At 50.7% G+C, this 25,591-nt stretch overlaps 2 protein-coding genes across 16 annotated transcripts in view; one reads left to right on the top strand and one right to left on the bottom strand.

The window, feature by feature from the left end:
- DCUN1D3 (defective in cullin neddylation 1 domain containing 3) overlaps positions 1–11,752 on the bottom strand; it is a 31,555-nt gene extending 19,803 nt beyond the window's left edge. Inside the window, exons 1-3 of one of the 4 annotated variants that reach the window (XM_053276400.1) lie at positions 11,528–11,752; positions 10,377–10,486; positions 2,990–3,110 (exon numbers count right to left, since the gene is read on the bottom strand). The gene's annotated coding sequence lies outside the window, so the exon portion shown is untranslated. Of the gene's footprint in view, positions 1–2,989; positions 3,111–10,376; positions 10,487–11,176; positions 11,505–11,527 lie in introns of those variants that run through there. The other 3 variants (XM_053276399.1, XM_053276398.1, XM_053276397.1) reach the window with 3 other exon arrangements.
- Positions 11,487–24,611, top strand: LYRM1 (LYR motif containing 1). Of its 12 annotated transcripts, none has more exons than XR_008311999.1 (6): positions 11,487–11,713; positions 12,336–12,391; positions 16,550–16,671; positions 17,695–17,853; positions 19,482–19,574; positions 22,000–24,611. XR_008311999.1 is itself a non-coding variant. In XM_053276408.1 (5 exons), exons 3-5 carry the CDS (start codon positions 17,695–17,697, stop codon positions 22,114–22,116), a joined length of 369 nt encoding a protein of 122 aa, XP_053132383.1. In that variant the 5' UTR covers positions 11,502–11,713; positions 12,336–12,369; the 3' UTR covers positions 22,117–24,611. The 12 variants fall into 12 exon arrangements, 7 of the variants coding, with proteins under 7 accessions (XP_053132383.1, XP_053132378.1, XP_053132380.1 ...); XR_008312000.1 differs by having other exon boundaries at positions 11,489–11,713; positions 16,588–16,671; XR_008311998.1 differs by lacking the exons at positions 11,487–11,713; positions 16,550–16,671 and adding exons at positions 11,774–12,151; positions 14,858–14,953.
- Positions 24,612–25,591: the final 980 nt, after the last annotated feature.

Below are 25,591 nucleotides of genomic sequence, written 5' to 3'. Positions count from 1 at the left end.
ACCCACCCGCATGGCCCAGCCTCTGCAGCAGGAGAAGCAGCCCCGGGACTGGAGCTCTGCCAAGGGGGAGGACTGCTCTCCCAGGCCGGCAGTGGGCCCAGGACTGCAGCCAGAGTCAGGAGTCCACCACTCCCAGCCTCCCCCCGGACCTGGGCATTGCGCGACCCACTGCTAGCGGCGGCAGCCTCGTTCCAAAGCAAGGGGGGGCGGGGGGGCACGTTGCCAGGAGCAAACGCGTGCAGGCAGGGCGTCCAACCTAGTCACAGCCCAAGAGCCACTGGAGAGAACATGTCGTCACGTTTGCAGCCGGGCACCCACGGATGGGGAGGAGGGCGCGAGGCTTGTGCCAAGGAGGCGGCAGTTCCTGGGCTCAGAGAAGAGCAACGTCTTCAGAGCCCGGCAGACAAACCCAACGGGCACAGCAGTCTTGACGTTCAGCACACGCCTCTGGTGAGACGGTTGCCGTTACCTTGCAAATTATTTCTGAGGAGTTTGTTTTTAACTTGCATTTCTGGCTGTGGGAGAAAGGAGAGCAGCTCCGAAGGCAGAAGTCAGTCCAGCCGGTCCCAATCACTTGAGGAGCCACACACACACACAGACGCACAAACACACACACAGGGCCTCCAAGCCTCTCCTGCTGCACTCTTGCGCTTCCAATGCTTCATGCTGTGAGGGCTGAAAGAGCACCTAAGCAAGGCAGATCTGCTCCCACTGAATCACCCGAGCATCTTTGCTGTGGCTGCCTGTAAAGCCAGGCTCGGCAGAAAGACCAGCCCCACCTCTGCCCCGAGCAGCGGCCCTTGGGGGGCTGCCACTCGTGGGACCCTCTTCCTTAGACGCCGCCCCTAAACTCTCAGCCCACGTCTCTGACACAAGGAGCCTGCCCTCCCCAGAAGAGGGTCTGGGTGGACAGTCGCATCATCAGAAGGAATCGGGGGGGTGGGGGGGGCCCAGTGTGGCCCTTAACAGGGGCTCCCAGAGGTTGCTGACTACAACTCCCAGCACCCCAGCTGCAAGGGCCCTTGGCTGGGGGTTATGGGAGTTAACACCTGGGGATTCCCATTACAGAGCATACTGGAAGGCACCTCTCTTAGTTCACCCATTTCCAATGTTACTATTCCCCCAATTCCACACACACACAGCGCCACTCTTCCTTCTTAGGCTGGGTTTTTGCCCGACCTGGGCACTTTCCCCCAATCCACACACGAGCTCTTCCAGCACACCCATGGCCACGACAGCCCTAGTCCTTCCTCCCTAGAGTCAGTCTAACACAAGAACGGGTGCACCCTATCATGTGGCCTGCTGCCACCTTTCCTTCGGGGACTGCCCCACGGAAGCTTCCCCTGTTCCCCTCTGGATTTATGAGCAGGGCCCTGGGGAGTTGCCTTCTGCCGAGTCAGACCCCAGATCCACCGAACCTGGGACCGTCCACACTGGCCGGCAGCAGCTCCCCAAGGTTTAAAGCAAGAGTCTCTCCCAGCCCGCCCTGAAGATGCCGCCGGGGATTAAACCTGGGGCCTTCTGCAGGCAGGGCAGAGACTCCACGGCTGAACAACAGCCCGGTGAATCTCTTACAAGTAGCCACACGTCCGCATACAACCCAAGGCCGGTGCTGCTGAGCGAAAGGGACAGTTTGTGCTCGCCAGACCGGCTCCCCCCCCCCCCCGGTCCGAAGGCCCGTGATGCAGCCACCCTGCGGAAGCTAAGCAGGTCTCTGCCTGGTCAGTGCCTGGATGGGAGGCCCCCCCAGGAGCTCCACGGATGCCGCCTGGAGTGCCAGCATGGAAGAGCAGCAGGAAGCGCAGGCCACAAATACATCCCAAGATGACAAAGACATGCGACAGTGCTGGGATTTCGGCAATCCACACTTCCCCAAAGTATCACCGTGTGCCACAGCAGAGGTGTTGTGTGGCTTGTGGAGGCAAAATGTGCTCAACCAGCCTGTCTGAGGCGGGAAAGCCTCTGCCTACACTCCCCACACACCAAAGCCACAGAGAGAGAGATGCCCTTAGTTACCACCGGGGAAGTGCAAAACAGTTTTGCTTACTGGTGTCAGGAGACTGCTTGCTGTGTCCAAGAGTAGGCATCTCTACTCTTATTTATTTTCACTATGTCGTTTTCTATATCACCCAAGACCCCAGGGCGCTGAACACCAAACAAACAAACTAATTAAAGCAATCAGAAAAAACACAACGAAAAAACCAACAGACACAGCTACAATGCCAACTAAAAGGAAGCCAGAGGACAACTACTCAGTGGTCCGTGGTGCTTGTGAAAAGGGCATAAGAAGATCAGCAAAGCCCTGCTGGATCAGGCCCAAGGCCCTATCTAGCCCAGCACCCAATTTCCCACAGTGGCCCACCAGATGCCTCTAGGAAGCCCACAAGCAGATGAAGGCAGACCTCCCTCTCCTGCTGTTGCTCCCCTGCAACTGATATTCGGAGGTATCCTGCCTCTGGGCCTGGAGGTAGCCTGCAGCCATCAAGACTAGTACGTAAGAACAGCCCTGCAGGATCAGGCCCAAGGTGGCCCATCTAGTCCAGCATCCTGTTTCACACAGTGGCCCACCAGATGCCACTGGAAGCCACAGACAGGAGTTGAAGGTGAGTCCACTTAAGAAGTTGCTGGGTCCCCCCAAATGGCATCTCTCATCATTGGGACAAATCAAATGCCAGTTATGAGCAGTTATTTTCTAACATGGCTATGCCAAACAATAATGCAAAATGGCATATTTCTTTTTTAAAAGAATGTTCTGGAAACACTCTCAGTGTAACTGGTAACCAATGCAACAGAAAAGCTGATTAGTTTACAAAGCTAAAAACCGACCTCTGCAGTTCAGCCTCCAGGCGGAGAGGATGGCCTCCGGGCCGCTTCCAAAACAGCCCACTAAGAAGTCACAATACAGCCCAAGGAGGAATATCGTTCCCCTCCCGCCACTGATTCGGACCTTGGCCCTCGAGTAGGGGAAGGGAGCTCTCCCTACATGTACCTGGTTCTTTCTGACAGCGTGTTCAGAAGACAGCTCTTCCCCAGTCAGAGGACAGATCATGAGCCTGGCAGCAGCCGTCCGGTTCTCCCAGGTTTGGCTGGACAGTCACATGCTCCAGGGCCTAAGGTTTTATAAGAGCATAAGCCTAAGTCAGGAGTAAAGGAAACCTGGGGAAGATGCATGTTTACCAGAGAGGGAACCACCCCAAATCTTAACCCAGTCTGATGCTCCCCGTCAATTGCTTCTCCTCCCCTCTCCAAAACTGGTACACCCTTGCTGGATTCTAATGCACGTCAGAATTCAAGCGCATGGATGTGATCAGAGGAATTGTTGTGTTCCCCGATACAGAAATACACTTGGCCAGAACTCAAAGAGCACTGTTTAAATCAAAGTTAAGAACAGAAGAGCAGAACAGCAGCCCTGCTGGATCAGGCCCAGGAAGGCCCATCTAGTCCAGCATCCCGTTTCACACACTGGCCCACCAGATGCCTCTGGGGAGCCCACAGGCAAGAGGTATGTGCACATCCTCTCTCCTGCTGCTCTTGCTCCCCTGCAACTGGTAATGAGAGGCATCTTGCCTCTGAGGCTGGAGATGGCCCACAGCCACCAGACTAGTAGCCATTGACAGACCTGTCCTCCATGAATTCCTCTAAGCCCCTTTCGATGCCACCCAAGCTGGTGGCGAGCATACCACATCCCCTGGCAGAGAATTCCATATATTAATTATGTGCTGATTCTAGTGTTGTGTGTGAGAGAGAAAAATTTCTCTGCCCACCCTGTCCAGTCCATGCATAATTTTATACACCTCAATCATGTCTCCCCTTAGTCGCCTCTTTTCCAAGGTAAAGAGCCCCAGACGCTGTAGCCTAGCCTCATAAGGAAGGTGCCCCAAGCAACTAGCAGGACAACCCTATGCATTTTATTCAAAAGCAAGTCCCAGGGTGTCCAACAGAGCTAAGTCTGTTTAGGATTGCAGCCTAAAGGACATGAGCACGGGCAACGCCATGCGACCCCAGTGTCCATGTGACCACCCATGCAACCACCAGTGTGCAGCAAGACACTGGCCCCCTGGGCCACACCAACTCTCCCTTAGTCAGCTCCAGAAGTGAAGCCTTTTCCCACGTTTGGAGCCAACTCTCTCTTGTGTGCACCAGGGGGGATGCATCCTTCGCTGGGCATTAAGGGGTTAGTCGGCTCCTCCTGAAGCAAGGAGTTCAATTTCCCCACTTTGGGCACTCACCGGGGGGGGGGGGGGGGGGCACGGCTTAAATCATGCAGTGGCTGCGACTGTTGGGGTGGGTGGGCAGGGTACCCCAGTGTTTAATTCCAATATGCCTCTGAATGAAAGGGATAGGACACACTGTTCTAGTCTGACCCTGTGCTCAGCAGAAGAAGAATTTGCTCCAGCAGCTCCTTCATTGTCCTGTTGCTCATTCTGGCAGAGAAAAGCATCTAGCGCATGGTGGTGTAGTGGTCAGAGCACTGGACCAGGAGCAGAGGGACCCAAGTTCAAATCCCCTTCATTCAGCCATGGAAGTCACTAGGTGTCTCTGGGCTTCTCTCTCAGCCTAACCTACCTCACAGGGTGGATGAGAGGCTCAACTCAGCCATATCCATTGCTCTGTGCTCCTTGGAGGAAGAGCAGGAGATACGTGTGAAAATGAATGAACCGGAAGGGCTGCTATGCTGGGGGGAAACCAACCATGGCAGGCAGGCAGGCAAACTCAGGCAGAGTGGCCTCAGATCACAATGAACCAGTCACAGGGCAAGCAGATAGAGCAGATGACAACCCCGTGCCTGGGCTCACCACTTCAGGCGGCATGTTGGGGCTCCCAGGACAAGATGCCCTTCCATAACTCCCCCAGATAATAAAAATTCACTAGCAGAAAGCAGATAAAGGAGCTCTTTAGGAGGGATTGTGAGGAGAGTGCTGCCTAATGGGATGTCAAGAGACAAGTTTGAAAGCTTAAAGAGTACAATAAAATAAATCTCTGCACCCAGGAAACTCGCCTGCCAGGAATATATGTTCTAGCTTCGCTTTGTCCCCGGGGAGCAATCTTCCTGCCTGCAAGGATTCTGGCTTGTCTGAAGGAGGATGCCGTCACATGAGCCCCCACCTGAAGCTTGAAGTGGTGCAAGCCAGGCACAGGCTGACCCCTTCGGAGAGAAAGAGGCCTCAGGGGAGACCCTACAACAGCAAGCAGAGTCTCTGCTACGATATGAAAAGGCCAGAAGAGCAACATGTCCAGAAAGCAGCAGGCAGATGTGAGAACACCCAACATCTACCCCATGGACCACCACCCAGAAATGTTAAAAATGACCCCTCAGTTTGGCTTCCGGATGGCTCTGGTGTTCACACTACAGCTTCAGAAAAGTGGGGGCGGGGGGGGGCAGGGGGATACGGTTGATTCTGGCGTTGTGATCTCTAGAGCCTGTTCAGGTCAGACTTGTTTTTGCATTTGTGGGTTAACACTTCAAAACCATGGATATTGCGGGAGCACAGCGTATCTATTTGTTGTGGCTTGGCATCTGCCACATCCGTGAAAATGACCTACAAATTATGGTAATTACATGCAGCTACTCTATGCCACTTGGCTGCAGCCCTTGGGCTCGAGATGCATTCCCAGTGCCCCCGCCCCTTCCTGAACATCTCTCTCAAATTGCTACACACACCCCAATTACGGCAGCTGCCCAGTAATTGTGGGGCCTGACAAAAAGCAGTACAATGCCAGGACCAAATGGAAGAGGTCTGGGGCTAAAGAATGTAAGGATTCTTATCGGCGTGTGATGTATTGCTTTTGGGTGCAGGTGGGAAGAAGACTTCTTTTGAGAGAGAGTCCAGGAGCCAGGCCCACAAATTTTGGCCATCAGAACCATGTCAGGGGAAGAATGTTCAAAGTGGTCTTTGGCAACATCTACGGCCCTAGAGATGGAAAGAGGCAGCAGCACAGTGGCCTTTACAGCTTGCTTGCTTCTCCCTCCCTCCCTGCAAATGATTAGGCTAAAGTTACAGACATTTTGCACAGAGGAAAGGGTTAGGGGGCCAACGGACCAACTGTTGCGCCCTCTCCATGGAGTAATCTTGTCCATTTCCATTCCTGTGACAACACTGAAAGGATTTTATAGTAGTTTTTGTGTTTTTAAAACTTTTAAAAGCTTTTAAAACACCAACTGCATGTTTGGCTGCTGCAGGCCTGATGGTCAGGACAATAAAAGCAGGAGAACACAATGAAAGCTGAAAGTCTTGAAATGCTATCGCCTATTTCCCACTCCTAGGGCCACAGACCTTGTCAAAAATCACACTGAGACTTCATCGCCCAGCTGGCTCATGTTCACCCCCAGCACAGTACTTCCAGTGACTGTTGCTGGTGTGTGTCTTAAGTTTCTTTTTAGAATGTGAGCCCTTTGGGGACAGGGAGCCATCTTGTTTGTTTATTTCTCTTTGTAAACCGCCCTGAGCCATTTTTGGAAGGGCAGTATAGAAATCGAAATATTATTATTATTATTACTAAGGAGCATATGAAGGGGAGAAGAGCTGGCCTTGTGGTAGCAAGCATGAATTATCCTCTTTGCTAAGCAGGGTCTGCCCTGGTTTACATTTGGATGGGAGACTACATGTGTGAGCACTGGAAGATAGTTATTTACCTATTTACTTTTACATTTATATCCTGCCCTTCCTCCAAGGAGCCCAGAGCAGTCTACATGGTTATGTTTATCTTCACATTTAGGTTAGGCTGAGTGATACATGACTGGTCCAGAGTCACCCAGTGAGTTTCATGGCTGAATGGGGATTTGAACTCAGGTCTCCCTGGTCCTAGTCCAACACTCTAACCACTGCACCACCATCAACAACAACTATTTATTTACCACTTTTCAACAAAGAAGTTTCCAAAGCGGTTTACATAAAAAAAATAATAATAATAAAAGATGGATCCCTGCCCCGAAGGGCTCACAATCTAAAAAATGCTGGCTCTCTAGTCTACACCACCCCTTAGGGATGGGGCTGCTCTGAGAAGAGTACCTGCATGCTTGCATGCAGAAGGTTCCAAGTCCCCTCTCTGACAGCATCTCCAAGATAGGCTGAGAGAAACGCCTGCCTCCAACCTTGAAGAAGCCACTGCCAGTCTGTGTAAGACAATTCTGAGCTAGATGGACCAATGGTCTGACTCAGCACAGGGCAGCTTCCTGTGTTCTTAAGAGAAGCTCATAACAAATTCCAAGTAATTTGGAAAACCATTCTAGGAAAACCCTTCCCTATAAAACGTTTTGAAAAATGGGATAGGTATTTATACACTAAAGTTGAGAGAAATATCCTACAGTGCTGAAAGATGGATTTTTTAAAAATCAGTTTTGTTTCTGTGTCTCAATGTATGTTTTTTAGAATTGTTCATCCTGTCTGAAAAATTATTAATTAATTAAAAAGGGACCTATGAATTCTGAGAAACGTTAACCTGAAGCTCTGCCTTCAGAGCAAGGAGTCTTGCTTTGGTAATGTCCAGCTCTTAAGTAATGCAGCAAGGCAACCTAAGAAGAAACAGAAAGCTTCCAGGAATGCAAAAGGAAATCTATGGCTCTCGGCCTCTTCCAAGAATCTCAGGGCTCAGCATCCCACTGAAGTCCAAAGCCATACTGGAGCAGACAGAGCATCAATTGTATTAGCCACAACTGCCTGAAGAGCACAAACATTCCTCTCAATGTTCGCCGTAAAAGGAAACAACTTCCAGTTAATGTTTGCTTAACCGCTGCTTTCAACAATTACTAGCCATTCCTCATTAACAAACATGTTTCTATGACCTCCCACAAATATGATGAACCTCCACGAAGGCTTCAGTTATCTCTGTGCAGACATTTAAATGGACCATCTTTTAAAAATCAGAAGTGCTGAAGGAGCTGCACTTCCTAGAGATGCCAGGCCTGGAAACCAACATCACTCCTCTAAAGGCACCTTTGCAACTCGACCTCACGTGTGCTGCTTTTTTGAAACACACACAGCAATTTAGTTACTGCAATTAAATCCAAGTCACTGAGACATACATCAGGATGCTGCCCACCTACTGCCTTCTAGCTAAAACACCAGTATTTCGGGATGGGGGGAGAGTATTTCGAGTAGTAAAGAAGCCACATGGTTTTACTAAAGTGAAATATTGCTACTTCAAGAAAACACCCTGAACTTGTTACTCACGTAAACACTAAACCCCTTAGGGGCAGAGTGTTATGCTTTTTTAAAGAGTTGCCTCCACACCCTTCAGATAGGAAGAGAAAATGAATAATGAGTGGAAAAGCAAACCACACTGGAATGTGGCATTTTGTTTGCACATTTCCTACACAGGCTATTAAAAAAATAGGAAAAGAATGTATACACTTTGGGAAATTCCACTTGTTTCTCTAGAATTAAAAAGGCATGATCACCATAAGCCTATTCTAGATCAAAATAAAGATACCAAAACTTTGACCACCAAGAGCTCTCTCAAAACCACACAGGATCACGTACCTGTGCCACAAAAAGGGGTGTGTGGGCAGGGGAGAAAAGAACAGGGACCACAGAAAAATGAAGATAATTCTAAAAATCCAAAGCCTGAGGCCCCTGGGACCACACACAAGTTCACTCTTCCACATCCCAATTCCATATTCAGTAATCCAGAACACAAGACACACCACAACTGGGTTCCACACTCACAACACGTAACGACAGCTAACAACAGATTAACAGATACAGGTAGATGTCCGGAAAGAGTGTTGGGCGGAGTGCTCCATCTCCCCCCAGCTCCAACACACACAAACATTAGCTACCCAGTTGTGCCCACAACAAGCCTACTGAAGGCTGTCAAGTGGGAGTTTCCTCCATATATTAAGAACCATATATTAAGTGAAACTTAACTTCATGCCCCCTCCCCAACTGGACCAGTCCAAACATCCTTCCCACCCACCCCGACAGGAGCCAGCCAGACACCCGTGAACAATAGCCCTGCCCAGCATGGCAGTCAATGGCCTACTGCTTTTGGACAGGGGGTTCCAGTTTTATGGATTTAGGATGAGAAAGTTTCCCCAAAGAAAAGAGAGCCAGCGTGGTGTAGTGGTTAGAGTGCTGGACTAGGACCAGGGAGACCCGAGTTCAAATCCCCATTCAGCCATGAGACTAGCTGGGTGACTCTGGGCCAGTCACTTCTCTCTCAGCCTAGCCTACTTCACAGGGTTGTTGTGAAAGAGAAACTTAAGTATGTAGTACACCGCTCTGGGCTCCTTGGAGGAAGAGTGGGATATAAATGTAATAATAATAATAATAATAATAATAATAATAATAATAGTATTACCAGCGGACACTGCAACAAACTTCTCCTCCCCCTTTCTCAGAAGGTCCTCTTCTAAGGAAAAAGAGATGCCTAGAGGCATCTAAACTCCAGGAAGCAGGGAGAAGAGAGACTCTGTCACTCAGGGATGCAGCTGTAATCAAGTAGTGGGGGGGCATATTTGGGCCCAAGGGAGAGGGGGCCTTGGAGTGGGTTCTGTTGCTGCCGCCGCCACCTGCCTCCCATCCTATCCCCACTTCTCCCTCGTGGGCATTAATTGAGGTCAAGAACCACCACCTCCAGGTGCCAAACTTATCTACCAACAGAAGTTACAATATTCACTTATATAAACAAGTACTGAAATGGTTGTAAGGGATACTCCATCTTTTATTATATCATGCCTAAACATCAAGATGACTTTTTAATCACTATGAACATTAAAATGGCTAGAGTTGTCAAGTGGTAGCTTTCTCCACTCATCAACTGATCTTTAACTTCTATTTTTGGGGAGGGAAAGCTTCCTCCTTATCCCAGAACTCTATGACCAATAAGCTCAGCTTCTGAGAAAGAAAAGTGAGTTGGTTACTAGGTGTTTTGGGGGTTTTTTAAAGTCACCCCGGGCCTTGATAAGTTTTCTTTGGATATAGGAGCCAGCCTAAAAATCTAGAAGCCAGATAATGAGTACTTGACAAAATTATTCAACTCAGTGACAGCTATTATGGAAGGGGAAGATAAATGAGCTTCTCTTTGTCCCCTCTACAGGTAGCATACTTAGAACACAGGCAGCGTTGCCTGGGACAAAGACAGATTTTATTAAACCACACTACCTCTGAATATCACAGTTATGTTTCTAGGTGTCATGGCTCCCTGGCACCTGGGATTTGCCAAGCCCCGTTTTAACCACTTCACTTTGAATACACCAGGTTAGGTTGAAGATCAGTTTTCAAACCACACCACTCCAAGTCACCCATTAACAGGGCAAGCCTAGGCATGTTTACTTAGAATGAAGCCCACCCCCACCCCCACGTGTTCAGCAGGGCTGTCCTAAATGCACACACACTTATTTGAGACTAAGATCCGTAGCATTTTGTGGTACTTACTTTTGAACAAACATGCCTAGGACTGGACTGTGGGAGGATCCTTAGCATCTAGGCTGAAGAAGGGGGCTTTTCTTCCATCCAGTGACAGGAAACTTCAGTGGATGCAGCTTCTGCAAAAAGGAAGAACAGACGAATGCCTTCTGGGAAGGGAAGACGACCAAGCACATACTCCAAACTTGGGGAAGTGAGAAAAAGGACTCTCCTACCCCTCCACACCTCTCCCGGGGGTGGGGCTGCAGGAACCCTCTCATTCCTCATCCCTATGCCTAGAACTTGCCTGCTGTGACTGAACCCTTCGCACAGGCCTTGCCAACCTGTCCTCTGGCTCTAGGGTCGAGCCCAGATCTTGGGGAGCCTGACCACAAATTCCTGACAAGGTTTACCAGATGTAGTGACAGGCATGGTGTGGGGGAGCAGGGAATACGCGGGCTTCTCTTTGTCCCCCACAGAAGCGAAGGACTTGGGGAAGGAAGAGGCCTGCCTGGGACAACCGGCAGACTGCAGAGCCGAGTCTAGGCGCCAGGGCTCCCTGGCGCCTGGGATGTGCCAAGCCCTAACTTGGCAGCCAGCTGGAGGAGGAGGAAGAGGAGCTGCTCCTGCCCCTGAGGCTTCCTTCTGAGGAAGGGGGCAGGACAGGGCAAGCCTCATGCCCCACACCTGGGGGGGGGCAGAAGGAGAGAGACTGCTGGACCCTTCCTCCCAGAGTAGCCCCACCTCTCCCCTGGGGGGAGGCATACAGGGACCCCTCACCCCCTCCTCAGGGGGACCCCTCAGCCCCCCAGGAACTCCAGGAGACCCACCTGCCAAGAAAGGGGGGCGAGGCGGCGACCCACAAGCTCCAAAATTGGCAAAAGCTCCAGAAGGGCGAGAGAGCACCCCCTCCTCTGCCAGCCCCCCTCTGCCTCGGGGGCGCTTCATGCTCCCCCCGGCCCCTCCCTGAGAGAAAACAGGAAGCCCCCGCCAAGAAGAGAACAGCCTTCCCTTCCCTTCCCTCCCCACTCAGGGGAGCCCAGGGGGTAAGGGGGACCCCGCGGAGGCTGCGGCGCCTGGCAGTCCTTCCGTGGAGGGGGGCTCGGCGGGGGGAGGCGGGAGGCGGCGCGCCCCCGGAGCCCCGGAGCCGGACGGGAAGAGAGAGGGTCCAATCCACTCACCCTCCCCGGGCAGCAGCTCGCAGCACCGCCAGGGCTCCGTCCAGGCTCAGCCTCCCTGCATCACTTCCGGGGGGCGGGGCGTCAGTCAGTCAGGGGAGTCAGCTGGCGGCGCGGTGGCGTCACTTGGCGTCCCTGACGCCACACGCAGCGTAAGGGCAAGGCCGCCAGGGCCCGTCGCTCTTGGAGGTGAGTGGAGGCAGCTCTGCCGGGGGCGGAACCACCGTGGGAAGCGGGGGGGGGGGGTGACCCAGAGAACAGCTCGGACGAGGGGAAGAAGGGCTGCGACAGAGTGCCACAGAGTGGGGGTGCTTTTGAAGAGAGAGGAGAGGGAGGCGGCGGCGGCGGCGCGGGTGGCTGTTCGGCGCCGAATCCCCGCTTTTTGCATTGGTAGAGCCCAGCGCAATCGGAAGGCTCCCCAGAGGCCAGTAGGGGTGCCGTTGGCGCTCTCCCCGCTAGGGGGCGCTAGAGCAGTTCCTGGCGGTGGTAAAAGGGCGCCCCCTGCCTGCATGGATGGGGAGGACCTGGCAGAAAGTTCTCTCTGCGTGGTGGTGGCCCCTCCTGGAAACCGATCCGCATCACCTTGATTCTGCCCCTGCCCTCTTTTTCCCAGCACCCCCAGCGCAGGTTACCAGGTCGACTCACGGGGCAGAGCCTGGGATCTGGGGGTGGGGCTTCATGAGCAGAGGCGGAGCCTGGCTGGGCTTAGTGGCTCAGGGGGTGGAGCCTGGGAGCTGAAGGCGGGGCTTAATAGGTTAGTGGGTGTTGGACCAGAACAATACTTCACCAGCTGTCTTTGTTTATTCTGCAGTAGCCCATCTCCCGCTGGTGGCAAAGCCTTCAAGGTGATTCCTCTTTTGGCTAAAGGTATATTTGAGAAATGCAGTTGTGTTATCAATAGTTACAAATAAAGCTCGTTAGCTGTCGCCTGTGAAATGACAGCATATGTTACTGCATGCTGCATTACTGCTACTACTACTATTTATGTACCACTTTTTAACAGAAGTTTCCAAAGTAGTTTACATAGAAAAACATAAATAAAATGGTTCCCTGTCCCCAAAGGCTCACAATCTAAAAGTAAATAAATTAGACACCAGCAGCAGCCACTGGAGGGATGCTGTGCTGGGGTTGGATAGGGCCAGTTGCTTTCTCCCTGCTAAATATAAGAAAATCGCCACTTTGAAGGGTGCCCCTTTGCTCAGCAGGGGCTGTCTGTCAGCATGAGTCCTCATGCGATGTGTATCTATGTCCTCATGGGCAGTAGAGCAAAACGTATACTTGGAGAGTGAGAGTGATTTTTGGAGAGGGAGAGTGATTTTTTAGGAATGAGGACTAGAAAATCGAGACTGTTCCTAGTAAATAGGGTAACCGGAATAAATAAATCTAGCCCGTCCCAGTGATTATGGCCTTTTCACCAGAATCAAGGGGACAAATTTTATTCCATCTCCTGAAGACCCTGAGAAGCAAGCAAACACTGTGAAACTTCAGATCAGGTCATGACACCTGGCAAGAAGTCAAGAGAGGTCCCAGATTTTCTGGGTAAAACTCTTTCCTCTGTGTGTGTTTCCTTCCACTGGCTTTTCATAGCTGGGCCTTTGCTAGTAGTACTGTTTATAGACTTATTTCTTTTATTCAGGCAAAATGCTTAGCCAAGGCATGACCAATCCCAGATGCTAGGGAGACACGGGGCCTAGAAATTTAACCGTGGCGCCTAGACTAGGATATGCAGAGGTAGAGTTATTTAATAACAACTTTCTTGGTCCCAGGCAGCCCTGCTTCTGTTCTAAGTAGGATCCTTGTAGAGAAGCCCATTTCCTCCCCTCTCCATACTATCCACCACTAAGACTGGTAATTCTGTGAAGTGTCCATTGTCTGGCTCCCAGATTCTGGGGCTGGCTCCTAGATCCAAGGAAGACTCGCCAAGGCCTGTGTTGAGCCACTTTGCCCACAAAAGTACTCAGTGTGATTTAGAGAGCAGCAAAGGCACGAGCAAACTGCTACAAGACCGTGCAAGCAGACGCCAAGCTCAGAATGACAGCATTGTGTTTTCAAGCAAAACCCAAAATAGTAAACATTGTCCCACAAAAACTTAAGCAAACAAAAATATTTTGAGCTGGCAGGAAAGGGCACGTGATGTTGGGGATAAACAAGCAGATATCACTGGGCAGGGAATTCCATAGGGTGGGGTCCTAATGTCCGGCTGAAATCTACCCTCCTGTAAGAAGGAATCACATTTGAAAGAAACAGGGAAAGCTGTATATTCCCCTGGTTCAGTTCTCTTCCTTTTTTTTCCTGTTTGGTGGCAAAATTGTGTCTTCGTGGCCATTGGTTTCAGGTTGCCAAATAGCGGTTTTTCCTGACAGGGCAGGTCTTTGAGGTATTTGAAGTTATAAGAGACTTTCCTTGCAAAATAGCTTGAGTCAGGATTTTGCTTCTGTGCAGAAGTGCAGTGAAGAGCAGAGGAGAATCCTCCTCAGAAAGCGGCCAGAGCTCTTGAGCTTCTCGCCCTCCTACATCAGGGGTTCCCAACCTTTTTAAAACAAGTGTACCCCTTCTGTCAGAAACCTCCAGCACAGGCACCCCCAGTGTGTGTGTGAACTGTCATTTCATGCTGCAGCGATGTCCACCCACCGTTTGTAATGGTTTGGATAACCCCTCCCTCCCACACACCACAAACTGCCAAATATCCACATGGTGCAGTCACAAAATATCTGCCACAAAGGGAGGAATTTTCTGATATACAAATGTGTATAGAGCATAATGCAAATGGCCCTTCATTGCATCCGTCTGTGTGCTGCACCCTAGGAGGCAGCCTTCTATAGGGACCTAGGAAGCTGCCTTCGGCTGAGTCAGGCCCTTGGTCCATCTAGCTCGGGACTGTGTTGCCACTGACTGGCAGCAGCTCTTCGGGGTTTCAGGCAGGAGTCTTCTTTCTCAGCCCTGCCTGGGGTTGCTGCCAGGGAACCGGGGACTTCCTGCATTCAAAGCCGATGCTCTACCACTGAGCTACGGCTCTTCCCAAACTGGGAGGTAAAGATTACATCGGTCCACGGAAGCTGTCTTACATGGGTTCAGACCCCTGATTCATCTCGTTCAGTATTGTTGACACTGGCCGGCAGCAGCTTCTCCAAAGTTTCAGGCACGGTTCCTTCCCAGCCCTATCTGGAGAAGCCAGGAATTGAACCGGGGGCTGTCTGCAGATGCTCGACCACTGAGCTCATCCCCCTTCCCACTGGCTTGCTGGTCTACCCCTTGTCTTGACTCGGCACTCAGACACACCTCAGCAATTACGTTTGGAATCCTGTTCCCTTTGCTCCAATTCCAAAACAACAGAATCCTGTCCGCGAGTATATGGGACAAGTTTGCAATACCCTCTGGATCCCTGTGCCATGAAGCCAGATTGACTGTTGTCGGTTCTGCCTGTGCCAGGTGAGTTGAAGACTGAATGCATCCCATACACTGGAGAGAGGTGATCTTCTCAGGCAAAGGATCCTCCTTCGGCCCGTTCTCCCAATGGCACCGCTGTTCCTTTTCCTGATGGGGGTTCTGCACACAGGGCAGCCCAGCGGTGAAGCTGTGGACTTGCTTTGGGCTTACCCCACTGACTCTCTGGTTCACGCCCTGCAGTGGCCTGACTGATGGTCTGGTGCTTTTTCCAGCTGCAGAGCAATTGAGGGTCATCACTTGAGCTAAATGTTATGATTTAGCCCTTCAGGCAACTGGAGAGAGAGGCACCATGCCTGCATTTTGGGAAAGAGCCCAGAAGCAGCACCAGATACGAAGAAGAGAACCCCTGCTAGCTTGGCAAAGAGGCACCTTTTAACGTGGTGATTCTCTTTATTGAGCAGGGGGAGAGTAACTGGCCCTATCCACGCCCAGCACGGTACCTCCAGTGACTGTTGCTGGTGTCTATCTTGTGTTTCTTTTTAGATTGCGAGCCCTTTGGGGACAGGGATCCATCTTGTTTATTTGTTATTTCTCTGTGTAAACCGCCCTGAGCCATTTTTTCTATTATTCAATAGAAATTGAATAAAATAAATAAATAATAAGAGGGAGTTAAACTACCCTTTGCTGGGCCTGCCCTCTTAGCCCATGAACTAGTTGGGGGGTGGGTGAATGCTCATGGTGGTTTTTGACAAGGTCGGCACCCCAAGAGATGGCATATAGGCACTCGCATTGCAAGACTTCCGCGTGTTCTCCTGCTTTGATTGTCCTGACCATCCAGCCCGCAGCAGCCAAATTTGCAACCGTCTTTCAAAAACTTTTAAATTAAGAACACACACAACAATTACTTCAGATTTGATCAGCGTTGTCAGAGAAATGGAATTGAAAATTGGCAGGAATGTCCTGCAGAGATTACGCCATGGAGAGAACACAACAATTTGTTCATTGTTACCCTAATCTTGATTCTAGCAAAAATGACTGTCATTTTACCCTAATTGTTTGAGGGGAGGGATGAAGCGGGTGGGGGGGAGCTATAAGTGCCACAGTGCTATCACCTCTTTTCCATTTCTAGGGGGGTCGATATTGCCAAAAAACCCTATAAGCATTTGCCCCCTGAGACTGTGTTTATTTTTTTATTATTATTCAGTTTTTATACCACCTTCCATAGGGCATCCCAAGGCAGTTTACACAAGTTAAAATACAATAAAATTCAATAAAAATCACATTTAAAACCTTAAAATCAGTTAAATAGTAAAAGCCATAAACCGCCCCCCCCAAACCCCACCACCTCAAAAAAAAGACAAACAGAAGCAAGAGAGCTGAGAGACCCACCAGCAGCCCCAAAGGGGTAAAAGCCTCACCATGAGATGGTAGCAGTGGCCACAATGTGTGGGCTTGGCTCTTGGACTATACGCAATTCTTCCACCCCTGGCTTGGGGGCCTTGGGAGGCAGCCAGAGGACCCCCCACCCGCAAGGGGGCTTCCAAATGGTCTTGCTCTCAAGCCTTCCAGCTGACTCCTGTGTCTGGCCGTAGCTGGCATGAATGGCCCTTTTGCTAAGCAGGGTTTGCTTTTGGACAGGTTACTACACATGAATACTGTAGGGTCTTCCCCCTTAGGAGTTGGGGCCGCAGCTCAGTGGAGGAGCATCTCCTTTGCACGTGGAAGGTCCCCGGTTCACTCCCTGGCGGCAGCATCTCCAGGTATGTGTCTGGGAGAGACTCCTGCCTGCAAGCTTGGAGTCTGCTGCTAGTCACTGTAGACGGATTTGGTATAAAGCAGCTTCCTATGGGAGGGAGGGAGGGGGATGCCACTCCGTGGCCAAGCATTCACATGCCGAGAATCCCAGGTTTGGTCCCCGCCAGCATCTCCAGGGAGGGCTGGGAAAGGAGACTCCTGCCTGCAACCCCAGACAGCCACTACTGAGCTCAAGGGACCAGGGGTCTGACTCTGTATTCAGCAGGGCAGCTTCCTCTGTTCCTCTCTCCAGCACGGGGGTCATTTTTGGAGGGCACCGAGGTCTTTGACTGGTTAGCAATACAGAGATTTGAAATCCCTACTGCCAAAAGTCATTTTTCTGGTACTCTGATACTGAAGAAACTGGCTCTGAACGTCCACAGTTGCATGTACCCAGTTGTGAAAAGTTGGGTCTTTTACGAAAAGTGAAAAGCTGAGCCTTAACTGACTGGCTTTTTTTTAAATGTCAGGATTAGGCATTTGTTAATCAAAGACAGATTTTGATGGATAGCATTCAGGCGAGTGCTTCTGCACACAGAAGGTCTGCTCACGCAAGGGGGTGAGAGTGGTTTTCACCAGCCCCCTCTTCCCCTGTGCTCTCCTCTGCACCCTCCAAAAAATCTGCTCAGCAGTGTATTTCCAGGGGACTGTAGAGGGAAGGGATTGATGGAAATAACTCCTCCCTTCCCCTTCCGTGAGCAGAACGTCTTCTCTTGGCAGAAGTTTCGGTCTGGTGTTACCCAGTGTGTTCTGGAATAATGTGGTGCATAACTGATAGCAGCTGTTTTTCTCTGGGTACATTGCGGGGGGCAGGTATCCTCTGTGGCTGGCAGAAAATAGAAGTTTTCTGCTCTTTTGGTTCTTTTCATGTTCACTTGGAAAGCTAATGAAATATTTGAAAACTAATTAAGGAGCGTGTGAAAATATCCATCTGTTGAGAGGCCTTTTGCTCAAAGCAAATGTTTCTGAGGATGTTCCCCTTTCTCTAGATGACACACGTCACGCGGCAAGAGGTTCTTGGCCTTTACCGCAAGATCTTCCGAATCGCCAAAAAATGGCAGTCTGCTTCCGGGCAGATGGAGGAGACCGTAAAAGAAAAACAGTACATTATAAATGAAGCGAAAACCTTATTCCAGAAGAATAAACATGTAAGTGGATGTATCTCAGGCTGTCTTTGTTGCTGAATAATTAGAGTTTTGCTTAGTATCAAAGATAGCAAGATGATGTTTTTCTCTTTTATTTTTCCTGGTCACATGTTCCTTTGAATGATGATCGCTGCTACTTTTTCTCCTTCACTTGGCTGTGATCAGAGTGTTGGTTGGGTTCCTCCACTGAGGGATGATATGGGAGATGAAGGGCTGTCAAACTTGGGTCCTCCGATGTTCTGGGATGACCACCCCCATCATCACCAGCCACAATGGCCAATGGGCAATGCTATGATCCTTATAGTGGCATAACTGGAGCACCTGTGGGCAAGGGGTGGTGGTACCTGCAGACTTAGGAGAACCACGGATACGTCAGTTTCACAAAAATCTGAAGGGGGGGAAACTTAAGGGACAACTGCCTCAATGTAATTCAATGGAGTGGAATGTTCACAGATTCAGAGGGCACTTAACAAACAACCTAGTAGGTGGAGCTAATAGGACACAGTGGCGAGCATGGCCAGTGGGGAGGAGAGCTTGAACAAGTTTGAAGAATACTCCCTCAAGATAGTCATAACCCATTCTTCTTCTGAAGGGGAAAAGTGCCTAAAATCTTCGCCATCTTCAGGCACAGGCTCAGATAACACATGCACATTAGGGATTATAATAGTACAACATTTTGTTGCAGGTTCATACTTGATTTCTTACAGTCCATTGATTTCAGTGATGCATAATCACGTTAACTTCCTCTGGAGTGCCCCTAGCAGCCTTGATCCAGGCCTAGAAGGTCTCCATTGCTGGTTCTTGAGCACACACGGCTCCTTCCCTTCCATTGCTGCAATCAGAAAAACCATTGTGCGGAACAAAATCCAAATGCTCTGAGATGGTTTGAATCTGTTTAGCAAGGCAAACAAGGATGCTAACTTGCACCTTTGAGGTGCTATGAAATGGAAGAATGGCCCACAAGCCAGCTGGGATGGTCAGCACGTCACGGGGGTGGGGTAGGGGGGACTGCTCAGTGTGGTTTTTGACAAGGTCTACACCCCTAGAGGTGGAAAAGAGGTGAGATCATTGCAAGACTGCCAGCTTTGAGTGACTTCTCGTGCTTTGATTGCCCTGACCATCGGACCTGCAGAGGACAAATTTGCAGTGGTGTTTTAAAAGCCTTTAAAAGTTGTAAAAACACAAACCCTACTATAAAATTGCATCAATCTAGTCAGAGGAATGGAAGTAATTGGCAAAAATGTCTTCCAAAGATTACTCCACGGAGAGAGTGCCACAGTTAGTTCATTGTTACCCTAACCTGGACCCTAACCCTTTCCTCTGTGCAAAAAGGACTGCCATTTTACCCTAATCATTTGGGGGTAAGGATAAAGAGGGGGTGATAACACGGAGAAAGCTGTAAGGGCAACAATTCCATCAGATGTTGCCAAAAATCACTCTGAACAGTCGTCCCCCGAGATGGTACCAGTGGCCAGAATTTATGGGCCAGGCTCATGGGCTACCAGTGTCATCGGTGCCCTCTCCTAGGGTGGTGGGGGAACCACTAAGACATCTTTGAGACTTCTCCCTTGATTCACATGACCAACATTTGCAGTTTCTATTTTGTGTTTCCTCCTTCATTGCTTGACCAGTTAGCAGAGCCTGAGCTGATTAAACAATGTATAGAAGAGTGCAAGGCAAGAGTGGAGATCGGACTGCACTATCGCATCCCATATCCCAGACCTGTGAGTAACAACCCCCCCATTACGAGCCTCCAGTCCAGTCTGGGTGTGTTCTTGCTCAGCAGGATTCGCCACACGCTAGACAGACATACACCTCATTTGCTTCTCTAAGAGCAGTTCTCCTGCAGCAGCAGTTAATGTTAAGCAGATGCCTCCGTGCCTGGTTGGTTCTAGCCTGGAGAGTTGCTAATCTTCAAAGTAATCTAACACTTCTAAAAGAGCCGTTCAAAGGCTGCCTTTTGGAAGCACAGTCGCTTTGAGAATCAAGATGTCAGTTCGATGTTTAGTGACTAAATGGCACTGATCCCTGACATTTTAGACATCAAATGGTGCTAATTGTCTGCTTTTAGCCCCACACAAATAACCATATATTTCTGCCTGTTGGCATTCAAATTGTCTCTAAATAGGAATCCAACATGGCGGCAAATGAGCCATCTAGCTTTTTCCATCCTTGCAGTGCTTACTACGGTGAGTCCAGGGAAACATGGTTGAACAGCCTGAGCACTCAGTACATGATTTAGGGCCCGTTCAAAAAATCAAAAGTCTCTCCACTTACTGTTCAATCCCAGCTTGCCATGCTGTTGGCACTCCCATGTCGTGCACCTCCCACACCATCCTACCCAGACTGCGCAAGCACACCAACCTTTCCCTGTTCACCGACCACGACTTCTGCCAACACATGACCAGTTCTTGGGGGCTTGCACCGGACTTGGGGCCTGACTGGCAAAGCATGGTTTGTGCTATGGTTTTGACTAGTCATAGGCTGCATTCACACGTAATGGAGTTTAAGGAGCCAGAGGTTTCAAAGCCATTACGTCCGAATGCATGAAACTCCAGTTTGACAACATGTGTGACCTGAGGTTTTCTCTTTGGAACTCCAATCTGAACCCTCAGGTTGTAGTGAGTTTCATTGCCCCAACCAAAGGGTCATTGTAGCCTGCGTTACATCCAAATTTGGAACCATAGGCTGCAGCTCCTTCAACCAGAGTTGAGGGGAAAGGTTCCTCCCTCTCTCCAGCTATGATTGGCTGTGCAGGCTATCCATCATGCAAGGAGGAAGCCCACACAGCCAGTTCCCCCTCTTCTCTGCAGTCTTGTTGACTGCAGGCTCACTGCTCTCCTTTATGTCCTAATTCAGACAGGAGAGTGCAGTGGGCAGCAGGAGAGGAACTGAGGGTCCACTGATCCTGCGGCTCCACATTACATGTGAATGCGGTCATAATCACAGCCATTACTTCACCTCCAGAGGCACTTACACACGAGAGTGCTAAGCAGGTAGAAAAACAAAGCAGACAAGCAGCTCTGACCTGTATTGCCTGTATGTTTGAAAGCTCAAACCATAATAGGGATTTTAAACCATGGTTAGTACAAACCATGGTTTCACACGATAGCTGGTCAAGCCATCATTGAGCCGGGCCTCATGATCGGTGAGACCCAGTTTGGTGAGCTGAGTGGAGAGAGCGGGCTAAGCCAGCTCTTCCTGCAGACAATCCAGGCGGGAGCCCTGGGCAGCCAGATCGGCTGCCCACACAATTGCAGGCTCCGTGACGGAGCCGGTGGGGGCTGGGGGGACCGGCTCCAGCATGCCCTGACGAGACCCCCGGAGCCAGGAGGCAGCTTTTCGCCTCCCCTCGGGGGGGTCTCCTCGTGAGTAGCCACGGCACGGAGCCGCGATGCGGCTACTCACCATTTTTAAAACCAGGTTTGCAGAGCGTTCACTCCGCAAACCTGGTTTTAGGGCAGGGGTATGTAGGCGGGTTACCCACCTAGGAACCACCGGGCTTGCAGCCGAGCCCGGTGGTTCACACGATGGGGCGAAATCAGGCTAGCCTCTGCTATGGAACATGTCCCCATGTTCGGCGTTGTATCTGCAAACATGAAGGTAGGAGGTGGGGAGAGTGGCCATGTGCCACGTGGCCGCTGGGTAGGAGGGCTGTTCCTCCTACCTCGGTAAAAAGCTGGGGATGGAATCTGGGTGGGGCGCGCTCACCCTACCCAGTGGCCACCTTGTGCATGATTATTCTGCCTGCCCCTCGCCTTAATGTTTGCAAGTGCATGACTGGAAATCGAGAGGGCACCCAGCTCTCCTACCCAGCCAGCAGTCATGGGAACAAACATCCCCTTTTGCATCTACTACTTGCCCTGGGACAGAAGCCGACAGGAAACATGGACACACTTTTAGTAGCACTTTCTTGTTTACACTTAGCTGAACTTTAGTGTAGACAAGAACAGGGATTTCAGTTTCCCCAGGTCTACATCGACTGTATTTACCTGAATCCAAGACTAGATTTTCCCTCCAAGTGCTTTGCTGTTAGAAATGGGCAGGACTCCTCCCACTTGGTGTTCTGCACTCTCTGAGTAGTTCTCCATTTCTCCACTTTCCACCAGAACTGGGAGTTTGATTTTCTTTTCTTTTTGGTGTGCGTAGATCTATCTGCCTCCCCTGGGCCTCGCTCAGCAGCACGGTCGTGCGTTTCGACATCAGGAAAAGCTGAGGAAGCTTTCCAAGCCCGTCTATTTGAAATCCTATGATGAAGTTTCATGATTCTGACTCCAAGCACAGCCACTGTCGTCCTGGACTGCTTGGCAGACACCTTGCATGCTCACCAGCGCAAACACAAGTGGTGTGGTTAGCACTGGAGAACACCTTTCTCAAGACCAGAAGCCCACTTGGAACCTGAGCACGGAAGGATGTATTAAAGCTGACTTTCAATAAATAGAGGTCAAGAGCTAACACTTCAGTGAAAGTAAGCAAGGTTGTGCTCAAGTACAAAGTGATGCATGGGGAAAGATCTGCCAGGCCTTTGGTCACTCAGGGAGATATTCCCTCATGCCCTGGAGATTATGGTCAATATTACTGAAGTTTCCGTTTGCCCTCAGAGCCCTATTCAGCACAGGAAGGCCTTTAGAAAGCACCTGCATGTCAAGTTGTTCTTTGTCTCAGTCTCGGGGGCTCAAGAGCAAGCAGACCAAGGCTGCACCACTCAAGCCCTCTAGCTGTTTTTGGACTGCAACTCCCATCACCCTCAGTGGTCAGGGATGATGGGAGATGTAGGCAAATATCTGCAGGAGGGCTGAAATGTATAAACATTGTCCCTTGCTTGTAAAGCAAGAGGTTGCTTTCCCTCTTCTCCTGCACAATGGAAAACACTGGGCTGGCTCTCACAGTTATTTTGACGTCAGTTAAATGAAACTCTGAAATCCTGGGGGCGCACACACTGCTGCAGAACGTGTCATCAGAACCCAGAATGTTTCCCCTGATCTCAGATTAAAGCCATGCTCAAGCAACATGTCCCCGAGATTGGCAATCTGAGATCTGAACTCAGTCAGTCCATCAAGGCAACTCTAATCTGACACTGGCCGGCAGGGGTGGGTTCTGTCTTCTCACAACACGTCTTTGCAGATCCATTTCCTACCCACCAAGCACAGCCACTGAAGGTGCACAGTGCAGGCCCTCTCCTGGCTTTCCTCTGCTGGGATTCCCAGATGTTGCTGACTACAACTCCCACAATCCCCAGCTGCAGTGGCTTTTCCTTGGGGATTATGGGAGCTGTAGTCAACATCATCTGGGAATCCCTGTTAGAGGACGACTCTAAATAGAAGACAACTCTGAATTAAAGTAAAGTGTGCTGTCGAGTCGGTGTCAACTCCTGGAGGTTTTACGCACAGCAGATTTTACTGTAAACTTAAAGCTGTCTCAATAAACTGCTGAAAATAGTGGGGGTTTTTTACTCCAGAGATAAATCGGGCTACATTTGAGTGCAGTGGGAAATCTGAATTGCACGTGTGGACTGCTCCCCGATAACTCGCAGGGACTTTGGGGGAAATCTGGCCGATCTGTGTACTTGCACACTCCATTCCGGAGGAGATGCAAACTAAAAGCAAAAACCTCATGGTAAAACTTGCTGGTGGTTGTCCTGTGATTGTCTTTGGTAGAATACAGGAGGGGTTTACTGTTGCCATCTTCCATGCAGTATGAGATGATGCCTTTCAGCATCTTCCTATATCACTGCTGTGACAACCCCCTTAAAAATTAGGTAGAGGTTATACTTGTATTTACCTGAAAAGAAGAGGATGCTGCATTTAAGACAACCTCTCAATTCCTAACATCAAATAACTGGGGGGGGGGCTAGTCTTGGATTCAGGTAAATCCAGGATTTCTGCTCATTCTCCGTTCAGAGAATTCTGCGAGGCAGTGATGCCAGGCCTTGTTGCAGTCTCTCTCTGAGACAGGACGGCTTCTTGCATGGTCTTTGAGGAAACAACTTAATTGTGCGAGACTTGAATGATCCTTTCCAAAGACCACATCGACAGATCAGTCTCCACCCAACCCTCTTAGATGTGGCCACTGCACTGCTTAAAGTACCTATTATCTTTTAACCACACGTGGATGTGCAGAGATGATTTAAAACCTTGTGTTTGAGTTCAGCGTATGAATAAGCTAAGTAGCTGGACAGTCTTGCAGCACAGACAGGGTAAGCGAGCTGGTGTGATTCGGTATTTCATGGCCTAATTAGCAGAGTCAGGCTTACTAAACGAGGACTGCTCAAATCAGTGGGGGAATGCCCGGTCCTGCAAGCAACTCCACAGAGGGCCTCCAGCCACCGGAAAGGGTCTCTCTTGGACACGGCAAAACCAAACAGCCTCTGTAAGAGATGGCTCCTGGGCAAAACACAACTTCAGTCTGCAAACGTTATCAGGGAGAACTGAAACGGATGCCCCTCTGACAATGGAACCTCACGACACCTACAACTGTTTGCAAAGCAATTGTTCCGTCTTTGAGATGGAAGACTGCAGAAGCAGAAAGTATTTCCACACAGTCAATTAAAGTTCCACAGGGGACGCCTGGAAGGCATCAGCCCAGGGAGGATGCATACAGACCTCCCTCAAAGGGAGAAGCTGGTGCCGGCTTGCTATCGCCTCAGCCTGGCTTCCCCAACGCCATCCCTTTGGCCCCTCCTCCGCTGCTTCAGACCTGCCTCTTTCATGTTGCTTAAAATAAAAGGCTTAACAGCCACTTCTATACTGATGTCATTTGAATTCCACGTGATGCCTTTTATTTTCAGAACACTCTTTTTAAGGTTGCAAAACTGCTCTGGGCAGTGGGTGGGACTCATTTTGAAATCCAGCCATGCATGCCTACCCAAGGTCTCTAATGGCAGACTTCCCCTCTCCTACTGTGCTTGGGGCAAACTAGAAGCTACCCGATACAGGCAGGGCTGAATGCCAGGTCTGGAGTTTCCCTCAGGCAGCTGCCAGGGCCCCGAACTAGATCAGGACCAAGGGGCAGTGCCGCGGCTTTAACTCTGGGACACTCTGCCACAGGGCCGGCCCGAGGGTTTGGCGCCCTGGGCGCAGTCGGATGTTGCCCCCATCCCCAGCCGAGAAGGGCAGAGAGCCCCGGCTGCAACTCAAGCTGCCCAGCCTGCGCATGGATGGCCAGGAAAGGACCAAGCTGTGCTGCTCTGGGGATGCAGTGGCGGGAGAGGGGAAAGGGCGGAGGCGCCCGGAGGAGCCCACCCTGCTTCTCTTGCGGCCATCCAAAGCCCCTGAGCGGCAGCTGCTACATGGTGCTGTGGGGAGCTCCCCTCCGCCACCAGCCAGGCCAACCATGGCAGGCCCCACTTCCTCCCTCTCTGGGGGGTCCGGGCACTCGGGAGACCGGGATGGAGGCTCCCGCCTGAGCAGCAGCAGCAGAGCAGAGGGAGGCAGGAAGGAGGCTGGGGCAGAGCGTGCCGGGGGGTGGGGGGGAAGCAAGCCGGAGGCCAGCTAGGAGGCAGGCCCTGCCTGCTCATTTTCCACCCAGGGAGCAGTGGTGCCCCCCAAGAACTGGCGCCTTGGGCCTGAGAGTGGCCCCTTTGGCTTCCTCTGGCTGGGAACGCCCTCCTGAGCTGGCCTGAGAGTGATTCCGGAGCAGTGATGGGAGATCACGTTTCTCCATCTCTCTTCCAAGACGGTTGCACATCAAAAGAGGAAGCCAGTCCTTATAAAGGCTGTCAGGCTGGCGGAAAATGGCACGA

Source organism: Hemicordylus capensis, chromosome 13, assembly GCF_027244095.1.
Source record: "Hemicordylus capensis ecotype Gifberg chromosome 13, rHemCap1.1.pri, whole genome shotgun sequence".
Lineage (NCBI taxonomy): Eukaryota > Metazoa > Chordata > Lepidosauria > Squamata > Cordylidae > Hemicordylus > Hemicordylus capensis.
This window is presented reverse-complemented; position numbering and strand designations above follow the sequence as displayed.

Coding starts and splice junctions, on each gene's coding strand:
- LYRM1 (XM_053276408.1), top strand. CDS start 17,695: ATGACACACGTCACGCGGCAAGAGGTTCTTGGCCTTTACCGCAAGATC. Junction 17,854..19,481: donor TATTCCAGAAGAATAAACAT/GTAAGTGGATGT, acceptor TTGCTTGACCAG/TTAGCAGAGCCTGAGCTGAT. Junction 19,575..21,999: donor GCATCCCATATCCCAGACCT/GTGAGTAACAAC, acceptor TGGTGTGCGTAG/ATCTATCTGCCTCCCCTGGG.